Below are 22,201 nucleotides of genomic sequence, written 5' to 3' on the forward strand. Positions count from 1 at the left end.
TTAAGGTATGGTTAGGGTTAGTAAGGTTAGAGTTATGTTAAATAAATCTCCAGGAATTGAACATAAGTTAATGTAGTGACCTCTAAAGTCATTGAGACACCGCTATGTACGTTTCAGCTGACAGAGCATATTAAATCACTATATACTATAAGCATCTCTTTTCACTTTATGTTAGGAAGAAACTGTGCACCAATATTATGTCACAGTCAATTTCAGCTGATTTCACTATGATATATTCATGACTGGACTCTTCTTTATTAGATAAATTTACCATTTTTCTTCAAGGTCCTTTTGACATGGCACGTGGCTGTTTATGCCTGAACACAGTCATGAGCAAAAGCACGAGCACATCAGACACAGTGGCGCACCCTGCAGTCACCAGTCCATGTCAGAGCAAACACTGACTACAGGCACAATCATTCACTATGATACAGTGAATACAACAAATTAACCTGATGTCCATTTATTCGGAGTGTGGGTGGAAACTAGGGGAAACTATGCAAACTCCAAACAGGGATCAAACCATGGAATCTCATTGTGAGGCAAGGGTGCTATCCACTGCTCCAATTCACTAGGAAACCAAATTTGGTAGAAATAACTTCAGTCTGGTCAGAAAGTGACTGCTCAAGCCTCTTTTTCAAACCTCTGACCATTTGATTTTGCTCTTCTCATTGCTATGGAAGAGTGTGCTGTCAGCTTGCCAAGATCTGAAAAGCTCCCTAAGATCTTCAGAACAATGTTTGTGGGTCCCTTTGAGCCTTGCAGGGGATTTACAGGCTTAAATTATTTCACTCAGAAGAAAATAATCTGCGAGTTGTGCAGATTTCAAAGAACGGCTGCTTTGGCCGGGACAGCCTGCTTCAGCTAATTCAGTGCCAGACCAGAGCATTTAGTGGAAAATGATTCTCTTAGAGCTCCTCCTCGACATGTACATCCTCTGAACATATGGCTTCCTGCATATTCAACAGCAAACTGCAATCCATCCCTCTTTCCCACAAAGACACTGTGGAGATCAAATGGTTTCCCAAGCAGGAGCCTGAACAGCTCCAGCTTTCAGTTCCTCACTCGATCGTGAAGAGTAAGCACAGACCCCCTGTGGAGAAAACCCATTTCAACCACTCGCATCCGTGACAATCGCAAAGTTCAGTGCCATAGGTGAGGGTGGGAATGCAGATAAGACCAGTCAGCAGAGAGCTGTGCTTCACAGCTCAGCTCCAACCTCACCGGGTCAGTGTGATACAGCAACTGCATGTCAGAAACTCACAATCCCTCGAAACACCACTCATGAATATCATACTTGAGCTGCTTGTTAGGGTTTATTTTGCCATCTTTTTTTTTACCATGAGAGATCCATGGGCTCAGACATGGAGGTGTTGATCTGAATCTCAACTGCTCCTGCTCATGTTGGAGGCCCTTGTGTGACAGGGTGAGACTTAGATTGTCTGCTTATTGGACAGACGCCACACTTTGGCATTCTGGATCTTCCCATGAAAACCCCAAGCAAAACACAAGGCCGAACACCCTCAGACCAGTAGCCAAGTAAACTGACACAACTCTTCATGCTAAAATGATTTTAGAAATACATTTCTTTCCTCGTTAACATGCTCTCAATTCATTTTGACCAATTCATTTTGAATCCAGGATTTACAATAACAATCAAACAGACTTCATTTCAGTTCAATTACATCAACTAAAACAGAGCAGTTTATAGAGAAGTGTGTATTTCTGCTCATGTTTGTAAAATATAAATCTGAGACCAGATCTTCTTCTCTTTTTTGCAAACTCAGTTTAATTTAGATTTTCATACGAATATGTATTATTTACACATTATTTTCTTATTCTTTGGAACTGATTCTAACTCTGATGCTCTGAGAGGACTTCCCTTTCTGCTGTAATAAAGACACAAGACCTCAGTTAGCATTCTTGACCTCATTATTTTCTCACCAGCCATAGAAACTCTACAGCTAGTGTAATTCTTTTGCAAAAGACTGCTATTTTATTTTTCAACTTATTAGTTTCCTTGCCTTTTCTGGTGCAGTTTTTCTCCCCAGTCAGCAATTAGATTGGTTGGCTACTTTAATGGCTGGAAAATGCTCCTAGCATGCATTCAGTCTTGTTGCTGCACTCTTAATCGCGATCCCTCAAAGTTTAAAGTCCTTATTTTTGTCCTTTTAAATGTTTACATTGCCACCACTGCACCCCCTGTAGATTTTAATTAGAGCCTGCGACTCCGGTGCCCAGCTTGGCTGTGCTACCTCACGGGGGGAGGTCGAAATGAAGTAACACTCGCAGTGCGCCTGTGGGTGACAACAGCAGATGTTTTCCAATCCGGCTCCACCAGAGATGAGGAGTGCTGCTGGAACGGCCATCGATTATTTTGTTCAAATGGTTCCAATTAATAGTTAATTGAACATACACATGGAATGGGATGATCAATGAAGCAGTTTGGAAAGTGTACTCTCGGAGGGATTGGGATTTGTTTTGATGGTGGCGGATACAGGCTGCTGCGCGGTTGCTGTCCATGGTGCTGAATCAATGCATCACACAGCATCACTAAAGCTGCACATTTCTCTGTAATGATACACAATTACTTTTTACTTATTTATTTATTATTTCAAGTTTTCCCGTTTCTCATGATATATTATTATAAATATCTGTAGATTTGTTAAATTCAGGGTGGATCTGATTCCTGCAAACTGTTTGTGAAGGCAGGGTACAACCTGAAAAGGTCAACAGCCCATGATAGGGCCGACCTGTGGAGACAGATAGTTAATCACTCACAGACTCACAATTTGGAGTCATTTTGGGACAATGAGGTGAAAACTACAGCATCCAGAGAAATGGTACAGCAAAACAAAGGCCCAGACACGATCCACAACCTTCACCTACACCACTGTGTTATTATTTGTAAGTGTAATGTAATGTGGAGTTTGTGTTGTCAGTTTTAAAGTAACTCGAATCAGATGAAACAAGTTTGGAAGTCTGTGAGCATCCTGTAGGATTAAAAAACACAAACAAAACAACACAAATGGCCAGAGCCACCAGTGTGTTGGAGGGTGGTGGTGGTGGTGGTGATGGTGGGGTAAAAAGAACAGGGGTTAAATCATCACGGTGGAGAGGAGGAGGATCTGGTGCATTTGCAGGTACCTCCACTATAAATAACGAGCCCATATATGCCATAAAGGCAGTTTGCAGTTCTTTCCTTCACATACCGCCCACTGCATGCACTCCTGCACACACACACACATACACACACACACACACACGCTCACACACACGAGCGCGTCCACTGGCGCGTGCACGCGCACGCGCACTGGAGGTGGGAGTGGATGCTCGTGTAGCTGCTGGAAGCCAGGATGGGATAATCATGCGTGTCTGGCTCCGGGCGTCGATGCAGCTGCCGTTGCTGGATACGGACCGGACGCGGGGCGCAGGGTGGGTCTAGTTCCCGACCGGACCGGAGCGGTCTGGACTTCATGCCGATGCGATCGAGCGTTTTCCAGCGAGAGACGAGAGGAGGAGGGCGACGGCCGTGAGAGGAGTTGATGCGGCTTTCTGAAAACGTCCAGCAGGCTAGAGAGAGAGCTCGACCGTAGCCTCAGATGGAGGACGGGATTCACCGGCAGTGAGACGCAGACCCGGCTTGGAATAACTTGGGAAGGGGGGAGAGGATACCGAGGCGCCCCTCGGAGGATATCGCGGGAGCCTCTGTTCTTTTTTCTTTTTTTTTTTTTACCATGGTGTTTTTTTTCAGCCTGAGATAGATATAGAAAGGCGGCTGGAGGAACGGATCACTTTTGCATCGGTAATTAGGAGAGGACTGGCTCCTCGGAGCGAGCGGCAGCCGCATCCGACCGGCCGGCCGGGGGTTGGGGAGGGGTGGGGGTGGGGGGGGCTCCCCTGGATGGAGAGGGCGCAGTGAGGGTTGCGAGAAGCGGCTTGCCGTGTGTAGGAGGGGACGGGAGAGGGGAGGACCGGGCAGTTTGAAGGCACGGGGAGCCAGGAGCGGCGTGGCGGCTCCATGAGCGGCTCCTGCCGGGACGGAGCGCCCAGAGCCCAGCCGGAGCGTCTGCACCGCCGCGGGTAGAGCCCGGGCCACAGGACGGCGGCCAGTTTGGAAGTTTTGATGCATATGATCACAACCACCATGATTTTTATGATTCTTGGTGCTTCAGTTGTAATGGTAAGATATATATCCCCCTCCCACAACCGATGATGTTCTTTTAAATCCTTCCCCAAAAGGAGAGGCAAATGTGAGATAAACCACCTTAGAACAGGCCCTTCAGTGACATGTGGAAGTAGGTTAGCCTACCTATAATTACCTGCTGTCATAAATAAATAATCTGAGTCCGTTTTGAGGCAAGAGTCCCCCTCTTTAGGATCGAGGAGGATCTGCCAGGACTGTTTCATATCCTTTCCCTTGACAGTCTTTACTCTTATTACTCATCGTGTGGTAGGATGGAGGGACTGAGTCGTTGTGTGTAGTGGTATAGCCTAGCCCATTGCTTGACATGTCCCAGCTGACTGGCATGATTCTTTGCAGGCGATAGCCTGTTTAATGGACATGAACGCACTACTGGATCGCTTTCACAACTACATCTTACCGCATCTACGAGGGGAGGACCGCGTCTGTCACTGCAACTGTGGAAGGTAAATAGCGGCGTCTGGGGGAAACATGGTGGTGTGTGTGTGTGTGCTGCTGCTGCTGCTGCTCTTCTCTCTCCTCCACCCGTCAATTCTTAATTGCTGAAGAGGCCTGGGAAGATGCGAGCCCCGCAGAGCCCCTCTCACTCAGCCTGTCTGCCGTAACGTCGCGGCTCCATCGCTCGGTGTGTGTGTGTGTCTGTTCGTGAGTGTGTGTGTGTGTGTGTGTGTGTGTGTGGTGTGTTTTTTGAAGGCTGTCGGCTGCGAGCGGGTTATTCGGCTCTTTTGCTGCATATACCGAGGTGTGTGTCGGAGCCATAAATAGGTAATGAACCAGGAGCAATGCGAGGCCGTTCAAAACAACCGAAAAAAAAAACAAAAAAAAAAAAAAAACAACGTGAGCATCAAGTGCGCCGCGCGCCGCGCGCGGGCCTGCTCGTGCTCGGTGAATATTAACGCCGCTCGCCGTCGGGCTAATTACGGACGATATGAGAGCCGGAGCGGCGGGGGAAGTGCTGTGGGGCTCCGGGTTTCACTGCTGGCTTCCTGCTGCTTGCTGTCACTGTCAGCAGCGAGACGCTCATTAATAATTTCACCCGGAATTTATTTATTATTATTATTGTTATTATGGGCGATCACGAGGCCTCCCCCTCATCAACAGTTAAATAATAATAATAATCCAGCAGTCTGGTCTGTGTGGAGCAGAGACACAAGTGGGCCTCTCTTTCTCTTTCTCTTTCTCTCTCTCCTTCCCTCTGTTTTCAAGTCTCCACAGAGCCACAGGGCATAGCAACAATGTTGGAGCAACATTTTAAACTAAGAATCCTCTTATCAAACGGGCTCACACTCATACAGTCCTCGGATATGAGCCTCTGATTGGCCCATATCCTGCAGCTACACAGCCTGGCTACAGCCATGAGAGCACATCAGGGCTTTGGGGAGGGAATTTTCACCATTCGTGTTGGTGCAAGCTGAACAGATGCACATTAAAACAAAACAGCAGTCTATAGTGAGCATGCTGCAGTGAGGGGGCTGATGTGTTAGCAGTTCATTAGCAGCATTAAGAATCTAGTTCCACTGCAAGAGTGTGTGTGTGTTTTAGCCTGTAAATCCAGAAATGGGTCATCATCAATCATATTTGATTAGGCCTGACAGGGGAGGAATAATCTGAGTCAAAGTTTGGAAAGGCCTCTTAGCACAGGCTGACAAATATGACATGATATAGCCTAATCCAGCCCCCAAAATAATGACACGTTTGGCAACAGCTTGTGGATTACTTGATGCATCACTGATAGTCTTATTTTGTAGTATTTGGACAGCTGTGTCAGTCTTACCACTGTTGATGTAACGACAAAAAAAGAGCAGAGACCAAATGCCGCTGTAGGGCAGGCAGAGTCGAACCCCTGCTCCTCCCGTTAGTGTTCAGGTTACTGGAACCACACAGTGTCTTTCACTGACCTGGAAACTCCTGAACGGGAGCCAGTCATCTGTTTTCACATGAACAGCAGAAATGTGGGATACATGGATGAACAGAGGCGAGCTCGGGCTCTGCCAGCCTGCCCTTCCGTCCGCCAGGCGTGGAGGTGTCGGGACGCCCACAGCGACTCACCTTATCAGGCTTGAGGACACCGCCAGTGTCATTTTATTTGGCAGGCTCCGCGCTCGGATTTGGACGCCACTGGATGTAGTCGTGGCCTTCCTGACAGGCTGATGCCTCGTTTTCAATATGCTGCCTTTGTTTTGAGGATAGTAACAAGGATGTGATGAAAATGCTCTCTCTCTCTTCCACAAATATTTTCATTTTTGAGGTGGAAAGAAGGAGCAGACCAGGGTTTTTAAAGTGCAGGTGAACACAACCTTCACAGTAATCAACTGGTAGGTCCTCAAAGTTACCGCAGAACTGTTTTACAGGAAGTTGCTCTTAAAAACTTTTACATTAAAGCATGTGTTAATTGCCGCCAGTAACTTACTGCTACATACTTCTGCAGTAAATTCAAGCTTACTTACTGTAAACTTTTTTTTAAGACAGCACTTTCCTCTTCAACTCCAGTCAGTTAATTACAGTAAAACTCACAGGCTCGGTCGTCTCTTACGGTGCACATTAAAGCGTCCTGTTCACCTGCAGCTTCCCTTAGCGTCACTGCGAGCTTGATAATGAGTTTCTTTTTCACTACACAAACTTTCGTTGAGTCTTATGGGATGATTAAAAAGATATAACTATGCATTCTTAGCTTAGGTGATCAGTGTAACAATTCTTGTATTTACTGAGTGAGCACACCTTGACTACTTCTTACCACCCTAAAAACTGCACGTGTAACAGAAAACAGCTTCCACACACTGAAAATAAGAACATTACAAAAATACTGATATCTTAAAAAGATCAACATGCCATAAGCAAGTAGTAAAAAATGCACTTTTAATACAAAAAATTAACATATATAGTAAAAAAAATATATATAGCCAACAGTTCAATTTGTTAATCAGTGGAATTGTGGGGATGTCGCACCCCAATGAGTGCCAAACTGTCTTTATGCCACTAACACTTAACTTAAAGTAATTAACTGTGCAGAAAACACAGTAAATTGCAGTGAATTCCACCGCCTCCCTTTTTTCTAGTGTATAGAGGCAATGTGTTGTAAACTCTTTTTTTATTTACACACACTTGAGCCTTTCTTCAAAAAGCCGTCCTCGGGGACGCTGCGGAGGAGACCTGAAGTGAAATCTCAGGTCATCTTTACTTTATGCTTGTTGTTTTCGGGGAATGTTTTGCTGTTAATGGACCATGGTGGCTGCAAAACACAGGTGGGGAAAGCACAGCGGTGCAGCTTTGATCCCTGAAGAGGACTTTTTCTCCACTAAGTTACTTGAAATACTGACTTGTTGTTTTTTTCTTGTCCTCGCATAACATGACAGGTGTTGTATTGTTCCAGCGCTGATCGCCTGTCGGTCAGTCAGTGAGGGTGGGGTTTTTTTCTTTTCTTAATGAAGTTGACCGTTTTTAGGTGGACGGCGTTTTATCCACAGACACAGTTATATGCAGCAGTTTGTGGAAATTGTGAGCTATTTGTCAGAAAGAATGAAGACATTTACAACAGTATTCAGTCACTAAAATGTGGCACTTCAATGATTTAAATCTGCTGGTTCGACTCTGACTGTTCATTTTTAAAATCTGTCTTGTGGAAATCTCCAAGTTTGACTCGGCCTCATTCACTGTGCCTTTATTGTGAGACTCCTTAAAAAAAACTCTCAATTTGGCTATAACTGCTCTAACGGCATTGCCCTCATACTATGCGAGTGCCTCTGTATTCACTTTCAAATCTCTCTGCTCCTCAGCCGTGTTTGTCTGACAACCGTCTGTGTTGCTTGCGAGGAAGAAAAGCCTTCATCCCCTCCCATGAGTGCCGGCAACGCCAACATAGTATAGCTGTCATATCAAGTGGATGCATCTGTTTTCACCACGGAGTCCCTGCCCGAAGACGATGCATGTTAGCGGATGATTGTCGATCGGTCGCTGCCGCGGTAGTTTTTGTGCTTAACTTTATGTGAAGCCATGTTGCACGCCGTCCCTTAACTGTGATCCATCAGAGAGGTGCATTCGATCACGTACTTCAGCGTCAGCTGACATTGAATGTGCGTTTTGTCAGTGCATCATTTCCACATTTTACTCAACACAGTTCCTCTTGGTGTCCAGCGAGACGTGAAAACCTGCTTATTAGCCGTCAAGGATCATGTGAAATTTGTGACAAAAGCAATAAAGTTGACATCGTTCACATGACAGGATTTTTTTGTTGACCAAGTGGAATATTGCTTCAGATCCTCAGCAGCAGTCGCTGAAATACACAAGAGAGAGAAAAAAAACTCCTCATTCTGTTTTAAGGCCGTGGGCATCTTCTGAAAATATAAAATCACAACTCAAGCATAAACTTTTCAGCCTAAAGTGCAGCCTGGGGACACCCAAGGGTCCTTGAGAGGGTTTCAGGGGTTTCCAGCAAAGTGCGGATTAGTGCAATTTAGAAATCTCCAGACATCCTCCAAGTTAAAAGGGGTGTATATAAAGTACATACATTCTCACGCTGTATCTGATGCTTCCCTCACATTTCGCTGTCTGTCCTCGCCGCCAGGCACCACGTCCACTATGTAATCCCATACGATGGGGACCATTCCTTGGTGGACTCTTCAGAAAACTACTTTGTGAGTGACAGCGTGACCAAGCAGGAGATGGACTTGATGCTGGGGCTGCTGCTCGGCTTCTGCATCAGCTGGCTGCTGTTGTGGCTGGACGGAGTCCTACACTGCGCCGTCAGGGCCTGGAGGGCGAGCCGCTACTACGGTAAGCTGGAAAATGTCCACCGCAGATACATGTGAAGTCAAGCATGAGTCCAGCAGTGCCTGAATGTCATGCATACAGTATCTTTACCAGCACTTTGCATGTGTGTGTGTGTGTGTGTGTGTGTGTGGATCAAGACTGTGTTCTTCTGCCCTGGAGTGTCGTTTGTTGTCATCAAGCTGAGAGTCATCCATCCATCTTCTAAACTCCTTTTATCCATCTTAAACTTGCAAATCGCTGCTGATTATGAACAGAAGCAGGATACACCCAGGACAAACACAGAGAGGCTGATCATCACACACACACACTCACGTTCACATTTCTTAAGTTAAAGCATTATTTTGGACTACTGAAGGAAACTGACGAAACCTCTCACACACATACAGAAAGAACATGATAAAGGTGTTTGACATTAGAGGCACATAAAGCATGCAGGGAGGCTGTGTTCCAGAGGGGTGGAGAGGCTCCATCCTACAGTGACCACGCAGCTAAATGACCAGACTAAGATGGGAATACTCGCAGTCTCACAGGTGAAATAAAATACCTTTTCTTCAAAGGCTTGCCATAGCAACGGAGCAGTTGTGCTCGCTGTACGTGGTTATGCACTGTGGCTTTGCATCTGAAACCGCTTGCCAGGTTAACACAGCAGTCGGCAGAGCTCTGGAAAATGACCTTGCCCCCCGCTGCGAGGCCCAATTTTGGCTCGGCTCGCTGTGATTTTCTTTCTCAGTTTACTGCAACCTCTTGGAAAATCACCGCGAAAACCTTTCAACTGAGAGATGATTCAGACGTAGGCATTTCAGACGCTCCGGCTGAGGTGAAACACTAAATTTAGATGTTTTTTTCTCTCTTATTTATTTATTTATTTATTTATTTATTTATTTGTGGGACAATCTGAATCCCTCAATCCATATCCCACTAATAATCCCCCTAATTTGTTTTCAGGAAACAGTGGCATCCACATGCGTGTCTAATGGCAGCGTCATTAGGTGTAATCAAAAACTTCTGAATATACTGCAACTGATTACCTGCTGATGATATTATTCAATACGACAGCGTAAAACGATGCTTTAATGAGATAAGACAGACTGGTGAAAACAGACAAAAAAGATAAACAACAGAAGCTTCAGGGAAGAAAACAAAGGAAAATCATTGTTTCTGAAGCAGATGTTAGATATGTTAATGTGCAAAGAAGGTTACTCTGTGACAACCCATGACAATAATTTGTTCTTTTCAGTATCTTTTTTAATCTAATGTCCAATGTTTTGTTTAACAGAAATCATTCACAGCTCACCAGTTAAACTAAACACAAGCACTTTTTTCCTGCATACGCTACATTAATGAATGAATGTAGAAAAACAAAACAGTGTAGTAATATGAAATACTATTCATTTTTTTTATATTCTGATTCATCCAATTCAATAACAATTGAGTAGAAGAGATTAATGTCTTCACTAACAGTCTTTAACTTTTCCTCAATCTGACAAAATGCCAGTTCCTGCAAGATTCATCATGATTATATGAATTGTTAAGGTTTTCGTTTTTTTGGTTTTTTTTTTCTGTTTTCTTGAGAAGTTAAGGTAACCATGGGGTTTTGCTAAAAATAGGGAAGACATTCAAATGCAGCAATTCGTGATTATCAAAAGCAATCCACAGGGCAAAGGTAGATTATGAAAAAGATCCCTTCAACCCACTAAAGGAAGAATGCAAACCGTTACACCATCAGCTCTATCTGTAAAAAAGTAGGATTTGTGGAAAGACTTGAGAGCCTGGGATGTGTGACTGTACCTGCTGAGGGCTCCAGAGTCTCCTCGCAGAATCCCTCAAAGGGCCTGGAAGAGGATCTCTGCCTGCAATCAGATTTGCCAATCACACAAATAAGCCTTCTTAAATCCGTAAAATCACCTGTACTGGCTGGCAGGCTGTGACGGGAGGAGAGGATTTCCTGAATGTGGCCTCTCCTGTTGGAGAGCATGAACAGCGCTCAGAATCGGCTGCAGCGTGTCGAAAGCAGTGACCACAAGAACATTCACTGCCGCCAAGCTTTAACCTTGTAGGGCTTCTAAAACAAGCGAATATACATCTACTGACTGTGTCGTATTGGATCACATGTCCTCCTGCGGGCTGTGGAGGTTTGAGTGCAGCTGGAGGCCTCCAGTTGTCCGAAAACACCCGTTTGAGGATGATTGTCAGCTGTAATTGGCCCGTGGGCGTGAGTGTGGGTGAGTGATGGTTTGTGTTTGTCCTGTGACGGACGAGCGGCTGGTCCAGGATGTAACCTGCCGGCTGGGATCGACTCCATGATCCCCAACCCTGAATCCACAAAAGGATTAAGGACCTGCAGGTGTTTCCCAGTGTTTTTTGTTTTTTTTTTCTGATTAGACGTTTTCCTTTGGTTTGGAGGTGGGTGGAGTTACTTCAAGATTTACTTGAGGTCACTGGTCTCCATTTCGCCTTGACACTTTTTTAATGCAGTGGCAAGGTCGGGGAACCTTTTTAAATGGAGGGCAGGTGGTTTATGGTGTTGAATTAGTCAATTAAATGGATCTGTTCAGAGATGGTGCTTTGTCCACATGAATTGAGCCAAAGAAATATATTTATTATCATTGTTTTCTGTGGTGTGGTTGCAGCTTATATCTATAACAGTTGTACAAAGGTCGGCTGATTTTTGCCATGAAGCAGTAAACGCACCTGACCAGCACAAATCCAAATTGAATCTACGATCAGGGTGTAATACGTCTCACCCTAAAAAAAAAGCTAACAGGAGATTAACGTGTCCTGAAGACGCGCTCACCACGGGTGTGCAGAGCTCGTCTAGCTCGTCCATTACTTCTGCCTGAGTAGCTGTATGTCCCAGAAATGTCTGCAGGATAACCTCAGCATGGGCACTTAGTGCCGTCGCATCGCGAACACTCAGAAAGTTTGTGTGATTTTCATGCTTCAGTCCAAAAACAAGTACTTCGAGCGAAGTGCAAATTTAATATGCATTAGCGGAATGATTGTACGAGACCCGCCTGACACTCGCGTCATCTGTCACAAACGTTAGAAACCGATCCAGGGAACTAGCGAGGAAAAGCAGTGTCTAAAATAAAGACTGACTGCTTTCTTCGTCACCAACATGGATCACACTGTATATCGACTTGTAAACAACCTCCAGGTGAACTATTGCTCCAGCGGACTGAAAGCAGGAGGGTGGAAATCCGGATAAGTTGCTTCTACCTATGAAATCCAAGTCAGGAAACAAAAACAGGGCTTTCCCCAACACCTCTCTCAGATGGAATGAACCTTATACCTTGTAGGTATTTCCTGTTTATGACAGTTTTGCTCAGGCAGGCTCTATAAATTTCCCCCACAAGGCCACAGTGGTGATGTGGAGCGGAGTGATTGATTGCACATGTAAGTGATGATAAGTGATGACTACACACTGAAACAGGACCGGCAGGCACAGGCGTCATTTCAATGTCTCAATAAGGCGGTGGGAAAAGAAATGAGAACGCACAATGTTCTGCTTGGATCCCAACTTCCCTGCGGTGTCGCTTCAGTTGCGGCACACAACAGTGACGTGGTTCGGCTAATACAACTCGAGGTTGCGTTTGCCGATGGCGTTTTGAAGCAGTGGTTTCTGGGTGTGTTTTTGTGACTAAACAGTGCTGTTATTTTCATACCACCTGAGATCCCAAAGAAAGTCGACAGATGAACTGAAGTCCCGTTTTCTTAATTGTTTGAATTCATTATGTGGCGTCGCTGATTCTGCCTCCGCTCCTCTCCTCCCCCGATGGGACAGAAGGCTTAAGTAAGCTCTTTCCATTGCGTCGTTGGCAGCGTGCTCGGCCTCTCCCTGTGGCATGTTCATCTGTTCCGGCTCTCTCCATTTTTTGTGATCCGGTCGCGCACTCCTTGTCAGCGCACGTCTGAAAGATCTCAAACATTTGTGTCTCAGGCTGTCTTGCGGAGTTTGTGATTGTAGATTTTGATTGGCTGAAAGGTCTGGCATCGGCGTCTCGGGCTTCCACAGCGGAGAACGTTGAGTCTCCTCGTGTCTGTTTGAACCCTCTGAACCAAACAGCAGAAGAAAACTGACGAGTTATGGAAAGTATGATAAGGAAACTGTAGATTTTAGCAACTTTCTCTTCCCCTGGTGCAGCTTTTAGAAGTATATTGCTCCTCTTAACAATTGGCCAACATTGTAACTGAATGCTCTATTTTTTTTTTTTTACTTTCTTAAGAGATTTGCTAATCGCTGCATCTTATTTGAAGGGGACTGAGGTTGTATGAATAGACACAACACCGTCAGGGAGACTGGTTCAAACCAGGCTTGAATAACAGAGATGGAGATATGACTTAATTCTCGCCATCTGTCGCGCTGTAGTGAATGCTACATTCCCACATACCGTGTGTTTAAATCCAACCAAGTGTGATAGTTGCCTCTTAATTTCCTGTCTCCTGTCAGCACGTTCGCTCTCTGAAATATCTGTTTCATTTCTCCTCCCATCTCCTCCTGACAGATGAGGGATGCATGTTAGTTCAGCAGAAGAAAAGGAATGCGGCAGATTTAATGAGACAGAACATGTGGTGTGTAGCTCGCTCGCATCTTTTGGGGCGAGCGACTCCGAGTGAAGAATTAAAAAAGGTTTTCAGTGGCACTAAAGCTGAGCAGCTATTAAGACGTGTGTGAAATCATGACATGACAGCATGAAATCCCACTCAGCTGAAGACACGTCAGCCGCCGCCGCCGCCGCCGCCGCCTGAGCGCACGGGCTGGATTGTTCATTGATGAGCTGAGAATTACCGTCCAGGATTACGGTGGTTTACTTTCTCACGGTGGTGATGGCTGCTCGGGCTTTTCCCGCCCCACCAGGATCAAACTCCTGGATTCTGCTCACACAGTTTGCGCTAAATTTAGAGATGCTGAATACTGACACCAAAAAAAAACAAAAAAAACCAGGACTGGAAGGTTCTGTTGGCTCCCTGCTTGTGTGTATCACTCGGCATCGGGCTGCGCTGGAGATGCGGGGATGGCCTGGATCTCCAGTTTTAAGGATAAAGTAGGTGAGGTGTGACCTGGATACCGGATACGCCGTGGAAAAGCTCCTCAGGCGAGATGTGGAAGTGACAGATGATCAAAGAACAGCAACTCGCACCACTTCCGGAGTTTTTATGTATTTATTTATTTATTATTTATTTTATTTTTTTTTGGGGGGGGGGGGGGGCAGTGGGGTTGTTGTTGCCACTCTGATAAACAAGTTGAAGTTTCAATGTTGCATCGTGGCTCAGAAGTAGGGAAAGCTTTACTGCAGAGAGAGAGAGAGACAGAGCTGCTTTCTCCATTAAAGAAAAAAAGGAAGAAGACCCAGAAAGAAGGGAGTCTCCATATTCATGACCAGCACTTACAGGAGGGGGGAAATGGCTTTTTCTCTCCTTTGGACTGGGAGGGAATGCCCCTCACTTATACACGTGCACGTGTATGCATGCATGTGTTTGTGTGTGTGTGCGTGCTTGTGTGTCGTGACGCTGGTGCACGGTCAGACTCGTTTAGCCTCCCTGAGATGAGGAGTGAAGGTGAGGCTGACGGAGCGAGGAAGGGTGTGTGTGTGTGTGTGTGTGTGTGTGTGTGTGTGTTTGTGGGGAACAGGATGGAGATGCTGTCACATCCCATCCCCACCCCCACTCACACGCACACACATACACACACTTCTCCAAAAGCTATAAATAGAATGAGAGAGAGCAGCTGGAATGGCAGCGGAGAAACACACACACACACACACACACACACACACACACACGTAAAGACACACGGTGCATTGAGATGCACATTGATTCCTCTCCTTTTTTTCTCCCCTAATTCCATCTGTGGCTCCTCCTCCTCCTCCTCCTCCTCCTCTCTCCTCCCTCGTCACTGATTGAATCTGCTGCCGGTCATTTCCTTTACAATGCTTCCTGCAGCTACGCTGCTCGCTCTTATCATTGAATTTGCGTAAATATCTGATCGCAGAGTCCCTTTTGCAAATACACTGGCGGGAATAGAAAAAGCACAACAATTGGAAGGCAAAAAAAAAAACAAAAAACTGATGACTTGGCGTTCGGTATTAACCCACGCCTCCCGCTTCCCCCTGCTCCAAAAGAGCACAACAATCGTGCCTCCCGCTTTCAGCCCGCCATTATCATTCCCCCCCCAACTCCATCTCCATCCTTTTATTCAAATGAGAGAAACCTGTCTTCGTTGCCCCTTTTTTCTTTGGATACCCTTCAGAGCAGTCCTTGTGGACAGCATACCCATTCACAGCTATAAATAACTCTCTCTCTTCTTCCTCACCTCCCCCCTCCACCCAGCGCCTCCCCCTCCTCCGCCCCCACTGCTCTCTCACTCATCCTCCGGCAGGGCCATTTGCTTCTGGGTCCTGCTGTCTGGGGCTCTCCCCTCCTTCGTCCTCGCTGCTCCGCCTTGCCGACTTCACTTTATAACCCAACAAGCAGGACTGTTAGCTCCGGCATGTCCGCTCCTGCCCACCCTCAACTTTCAACCCCCCAACGCCCCTTTTTTCTCTTATTCCTCCATGTTCTGCACATCAGCCTCACCAGACGAACACTGATTCTGCAGTGCTGGTAATTGATGAATATATATATTTGCTATAATATATATGTATAAAGATGTAAAATCCTTGGGAGTGAAGTGTGAGGGATCAAGGACAAATGCCACGGGACACTAGAAGAGATTGACAACATTTACTGCTCCCATCCAATATTCCAGTGGTCCAATCTTTTAACTCCTCTCCGCCACTCTGCCCTCACTGTAAAAAATAAATAAATAAATAACGGAGACAACAATTCAGCCCTACTTTCCAGAATTACAAGTTCTGGATGTCATGGAGGCTGAGCCGAGAAGACTTATTAAAGATCAGCGTTTCCAGTGTGAAGTCCACATAACTCACAATGTGAGCTGCGAGCGTGCCCCGGGGAACTCTGGGCCTTTCGTTTGGTTTGTGTTTAAAGGTTGCTCAAACAGTCGGGAGGGTCCTGTTTTCTACAGTTTTTACGCATCATGTGCACAGCACAGCTCGCATACATCAACCGAGAAGAGGAAATGAGGTTCAAGACGTATAATTTCCACTGTTCACTTCTCTAACCATTTCCATGCAGCTTTAGCTGCAAAAAAGAAATCTATTCCACTGAAGTGGTTTGTGGCGGCGGTCATGGTGGTGTAGTGGTTAAACACGCTCGTCTCAAAGCAAAAACATCCAGAATCTGGGCTTGATAATCTGCATGTTCTCCACTTTCTTCCCATATTCTCAAAAACATGCATTAGGCACCTCTTCCTCAGGCTGGTCTCCAGCCTGGCCACACACTGCTGTCGGATGGCATCCCGTTTGGAAACCAGTCGGCCAGTGTGATTGTGTCGGTGCTCAAACAGAACATCCAAACAGTTTTCAGTCATGTTCAGTGGCGTAGCGGTCAGAGCTGCTCAAAGTGTGTTGTCACTGTATTCCAGGTAAAACCAAAGACAGTGTCGCTGATTCCGATACGATACCGATACTTCCTACAAAGTCCAGTCCAGTGGGTGGGTAACCGCAAACCTATGTGGTAAAACAAAAAAATGGTTGAATGTATTTTTCTTCAAATTACCATATAAAAATACTCAAAATGTTTTTTGCTTTAGTGAATCAAAAATTTGTGGAAACAAAGGAGAAAATGCCATTTTTGTGACTTTGAGAAGTTTAAAACAGATTTCCTTTTTTTTTTTTTTTTTGGTCAATGGTTTTTAATCTTCGATTCGGCAGATGGTTATAAACTTACCGGTTTGGAACAAAAAGTTACCACAGAAAACGACAGACAAACGGTCTTCTCGAACGTCTTTTATTCACATCACAGGTTTCAACATGATGATGTGAAACTCCAGTTTAATCAGTTTAACATCTACTGTATTTTAGAGGATTTATCCGAATTCCGACGCCAGTGTGTTGGTGTCAGTCCACACACTCCAGCTTCTCCGCTCCTGAATTCTGGAGGTCGTCTCCGACAAAATCCTGCTCTGCGGGGGGCGAGCGCCGTGATCTTGGAGGGTGGAGTTTCCCCAGTGACTGTGGAGATATGGGATTTCCACTGGCTGCAGAATTTCATTTTGACATCTCTCTGCATTGAGAGATGCCAATCGACAACCGAGGGGCTCAGAAGCAGCGTGGATGGCAGCAGCAGGACGGGTCGTTTCACTGATAAGATGGAGTACATCTTTCTGGAGAGCAAACCGCAGACTCAGCTCTGCTGCTCGTCGCTGCAGTGTCTCCTTTTTCTTCACAAATAATGAGAAAAGAGGGACTTTCCAAGGGTGAAAAGATTATTGCCTTTACTGTTACAAGAGTTTGCAAACAATTTTCGTCACATTTTATAAGCAATTCATTTTGTTTAAATTGTTCATTTTGCATGGATGCACCAGTTGCACTTTTAGTGCTCTTGCAGTTTTTTTTTTGTCCTGTTTTCACACATTTTATATTCTGAACATTGTGAATGGAAGAAATTCCTTTAAACTGGTCAAACATGTTCACTCCCACTGAAATAATCTAATTAATGGTTGATTTTTGTGAATGCATTATCACATCTCCAGCCTTTTATCAGCCTCACTGCATGAATCCCGTCAGTTAATAGTGTGAGTTATTGTTTTACTGGCAGGCGGAGGAAAACAAACAGAGAATTTCTAAATAATGTTAAACATTTTGATGTGTTTAAATATACAAATTCAACATTAGTGATTCAATATTTCAAGATGCATCATTTCTCCACACAAAAAGAGCAAAAAGAGCGACCAATACTCACATGGAAACCGAAGGTAAACCCAGCCAGCAGTTCACAGTGTGTACTACAGGAGTAATTCAAACACACGGAGAAGCTCAGACTTGAATTTACATTGTTTACATAGAAAAAGAGTCTGTTCTCAGCCAGCAGATCAGTCCTCTGTGCCGCCGCTTGTTGATGTCTGCTCTGCTTCTAACGGGATTTAGAGCCAGGAATCCAGGCTAAGATGGACTTTTCACTATTGTGTGTTTTGAGTGTGTCGTCTCGCTGCTCGGCTTTGGTGTCTTCGAAAGCATGCATTCGATTGTTGCCGCTCCTTTCTCCACTGCGGCACGTATGAGTTTCCTTGTTAGTGCTTACCTGCGTGTTTTACCTTTGAGCTTTTAAAGTTGTGCATGAACATTTGTGCAAAGGCAGCGGTTTCCAAGACAGTTCCGAGATAACCATGTCCACTTTTCTTCTTTTGATTTTTTCCTTTTCTGGACTCTTTGACTCCAACATGTTTGGTCGACCGGTGTGTGTGTGAGACTGTGTGTCTTAGTGTCCGTCTTGTGATGGACTGGTGACCTGTCCCTGCCCTCTTCCCAACGTCAGATTGGACTGGACTGCATGAAGTGATATAAAAGACAAATGGGTGGATGGGAATCCCAGAGGGCATTTTTAGAGTCACCAAATAATGGATGTGTTTTCAGGGTTCATGTTCAGGTTTGCTGCATGTGTGTGCGTTTTGTACTCTTTGCAGGACAGTGTGCTACATTAACTCTATTTAATACATCTGCTGGAAAAAAGAAGCTTGAGCTTGATTTTTTTTGACACCCAACTTTGTTTTCAGTAAAATAACTTAATAAGCACAATACTGTCAGTGAAGATGTGATTTGATTGAATCCTGTTGTGTTAAAAATGGCTTACGAGGCTAATGGCTCGTAATGGTTAATGGCTCGTATTTAGAATAATTCAGTACATAATCTAATGGGGACAATAGAGGCCAAGAGGCTGGAGAAGCAAGCTGATAATCAGAAGCTTGCAGATTTGTAAACAGTCGGTCAAATAACATCAGTACTGTATTGTTTCAAACATGTAAATGTCATATAATCAATAATGGAATAATGGAGTGCAGCACAGCAAAGCCTCCTCAGTGAAAGAATATGTTCGCTTTGCCTTCCATTCATTCATTAATCCATTATACATCCCCGTCCCAGACTAAACAAGCGCTGTAACCTCTCCGCTGGGTCCTGCGTCGACAAGAAGGCTTCCAAATAGTATGCTCCAATTCACCTCACCTCAGCTGGCTCCTGTGTGTGTGTGTGGAGGAGCAGCAGCTGAACTCGGTGGAGCTCTTCACTCCGTCACTGTACCACGCAGTTTACCAGCAAAATGCACGACTGCTATTAGATCATTGTCTGCAGTTTTTACATTTTTAATAATGTTTATTTTTGTCAAATTATTGACGAAATTGGCTTTATTATTTTTAAAATGGTCAATAACTATTATTGGATACAGCCCCCTCCTCTCAGCTCAGGCTGCGTCAGGAACGGCTTCCCGCGTAAAAGCTTGAGTTCCTGATATAGACAGAGCAGAGTGCGTCTCCAGACCTCTCCTGTATTTTAGTATTGATTCTAGTGATTCACTACATGGGCGTCAGGACAGCTCTGACGCTCCTGTTTTAGGGTGTGTATGGGTAAAGGTTGGGATTTATGCTTCAGTTGGGGTTTGGGGTTCACCTCGCTGAGACAACATGTGACCGTGTGGAGTCTGACCCCCCCCCCCCCCCCTCCTCTCTGTCTCCAGATACGCCTTCCTGGTCGTGGCTGCCTCAGTTCTGCAACCTTCGAGACCTCCGTCGCCGAGCCCAGCTCAGACAGCTCGAAGACTCCAGTGGCAACATGGTCCACATCAAGCAGAAGCTGTACCACAACGGCCACCCCAGCCCACGCCACCTCTGACTCTGACACAAACAAATGAATCCTCCCCGAAGAAATTATACAACAAAATCGAAAAAAAAAAAATTACCTAGTCTCCCCGTCTTCCCTCAACCCCCGTCTTCAACACTCCTGTCCTCCTAAACACCGAGTCCTTTCTTCCCAAACTGCCCCACGGCCAACTGTTGCCTCAGAGACCTTGGAAAACTGCCCTCCTGCTGTTCATAACGTGGCCCTCCTAAACGACACGTGACAGGACTGGGTGACGATTCAACTCAGTCGCTGTCAGCACTTAAACAATCCCCAAACCGAGCAAGACGACAAATATTTGTTGCCACTGAAATCTTGTCGTATGTCCACGTCCACCCCTGTGGGAGGAAGAGGGAAAAAGAACAAAAAAAAAAACAAAAACAAAAAACAAACAAACATTTTTAAGGGTGTTTTTTTTCTGTATAGAGACATTTTCTGTGTTCATTGTTAAACTTGGCATGCTCTTTTAGAACAGGGTAAGATGTGGGCAGTGTATGGAACGGGGCGGCAAGATGGGTGTCAGGATTTTTTTTTTTTCTTTCTTTCTCTCTCTCTGCCGGGTGGGATGGGGCCTTCGGTGGTGCCGGATTGGGCGATCGAGACTGGTGGGTGGGTTGGTTTTTTTGTTTTTTTTTTTGTGACAGTTAGACTGCTGCTTCTGTAAATAGTTATAAATATGGGCAAGTGGGATTTCAAAGTCTTTAAAAGGGGGTGCGTGGGGGGTTTTTGTGTGAGTCGTTTATCAATAGAAAAACCTAATGATGGACTGTGTGGGTAAAGATTATAGGAATGAAAAGGAAAGAAGCGTCTGTTTGAAAACTGGATGTGAAACCATGTGATTTCTGCTAAAAACACAGATTAATTAGCTTTGTTACTTAGTGAATTAACTGAATGTATTAATTTTTTTTTCTCCTGTAAATATGTGAGGGGGAGGGGAGCCGGTACGGTTGAGGTCGGGGTTCCTTTTGCTATATTATCATTGTTTAGTAGACAAAAGGAGGAGAAACAAATGCCAGCCGAGATGAGTCAGTTCAACACAGAAACACACACACTCACACACACAGAGCTACACATTCCCCTCACCATGTGCTCAACAGCACAGTTCAATTTTCGTTATCCAATTCCCTGGCACCGATCAGGAGTAACCAGCCTATCAGCAGAGGGAACCCTCACCCTCGCCCCCTCCCCGCCCTCGCCCTCTCTGTCCAGACATTGCTGTTGTGAGGATGAAATGTCTGTTTTATTAAAAGTGCCATTGAAGCACAACAGTGACCTCTGATGTTTGATTGTGTCATTCCGATCGCATGAGCCGAGATGTTAAAACGTCCTCATAGCGAGGGGTTGTTTCAGAGCACGGGTGACAAAGAGGGGTCCTGCCGACAGCTCCGGTTCGGTTTGTTAGAATTCAAGTAGGAATTTCAAAAGCGCTGACTAACAACACTTCTGTGGTGACTAACAACGCCGATGACATCCCGATGCAACTGAGCAAATCCCGCAGCTATTATCCAGAGCCTCGCTCTGCTCCAGAGGCAATGAGGACGTTTCAGATCGCTCTTACAGGTATAAGTCCAGCAGTTCTGCTTCCATCAGAAATAAACAGTGAGTGAGGGGGGGGAAAGGTTTCAGCTGTACGGGAAGTTAATTAGGATCCCATTCCTGATGGCGTTTATGCTCATGTGCCAAGTCTGAGGTCCTCACACATGTAGGGCTTGAACCACACAGGTAGTAACTCATGGCTAAATGCTCCATTTCATAATCTTTTATAGGGTGTAATGGCTCAAGCATGCCCAGATACACCGGCAGCGTAAAGTAGAAATCTTATTATGCCAGTTACAGGGTTTTGATTTAAGATCTGGTAGGTCCTTATATACAGAATAAATCTGTGATTTAATCATCTTAATTCATCAACAGTTCAAAAATGTACGGTGTTATAGAAATAGATGTTTGCCATCCTGCTTTTTTTTTTTCAAAATATTTATAATTAAAAGCAATGAAACATTCAGGGATAAAGCATCTCAGGAATGTTTCAGTGTGCTGTTAGCCCTCTAGCACCCCCCAGAGGTGGCCCACCCCACACTGTGAGAGCCACAGTGTTTACTTCCATACATGCAAGCGACTCCTCCAGCTTATTCAAGGCATTCACTTTAAGTTATCAGCATATTTTGGGCCACAGATTAGGAAAACAAATCAATTTTTTTTTATTTTTTGCTATGGCCAATATTGGTGAAAAGAAGTTAAAGCATCTATGTATGCTTAATGCCACAAATCCTGTATCGCCGTGTCTTTTTAACCACCTGCAAGAGTGTCTGTGCCTCTTTGTTTTAGTTTCAGGAGCAAGGATGCAGTGCACAGATAATCAGTCTATTTCCACCTTTTAAGAACTTTAAAACTCAAGAAAGCAAAGTAGAACTTCTACCTTCTGTGTCTGAGAGCCGTTTGAATTCAGCATTTAATAACAACACTTTTACTCAGTAACTCAAGACCTCTACATGCCTCA

General features: G+C 45.1%; 1 protein-coding gene across 1 annotated transcript; it reads left to right on the forward strand.

Moving 5' to 3' along the window:
* Positions 1-4,126: 4,126 nt before the first annotated feature.
* On the forward strand, positions 4,127-19,702 carry tmem240a (transmembrane protein 240a). The gene is made up of 4 exons (XM_030119424.1): positions 4,127-4,183; positions 4,544-4,650; positions 8,766-8,974; positions 19,544-19,702. The coding sequence occupies exons 1-4, from the start codon at positions 4,127-4,129 to the stop codon at positions 19,696-19,698; spliced, it is 528 nt and encodes a 175-aa protein (XP_029975284.1). The 3' UTR covers positions 19,699-19,702.
* Positions 19,703-22,201: the final 2,499 nt, after the last annotated feature.

This window comes from Salarias fasciatus, chromosome 20 (assembly GCF_902148845.1).
Source record: "Salarias fasciatus chromosome 20, fSalaFa1.1, whole genome shotgun sequence".
NCBI lineage: Eukaryota > Metazoa > Chordata > Actinopteri > Blenniiformes > Blenniidae > Salarias > Salarias fasciatus.

What these genes read in the sequence shown, in the direction of transcription:
- tmem240a (XM_030119424.1), top strand. Translation starts at nt 4,127, where the DNA reads ATGCATATGATCACAACCACCATGATTTTTATGATTCTTGGTGCTTCA. An exon ending in TTGGTGCTTCAGTTGTAATG is followed by an intron (nt 4,184 to 4,543) that starts GTAAGATATATA and finishes GATTCTTTGCAG; the next exon opens with GCGATAGCCTGTTTAATGGA. An exon ending in TGTCACTGCAACTGTGGAAG is followed by an intron (nt 4,651 to 8,765) that starts GTAAATAGCGGC and finishes CCTCGCCGCCAG; the next exon opens with GCACCACGTCCACTATGTAA.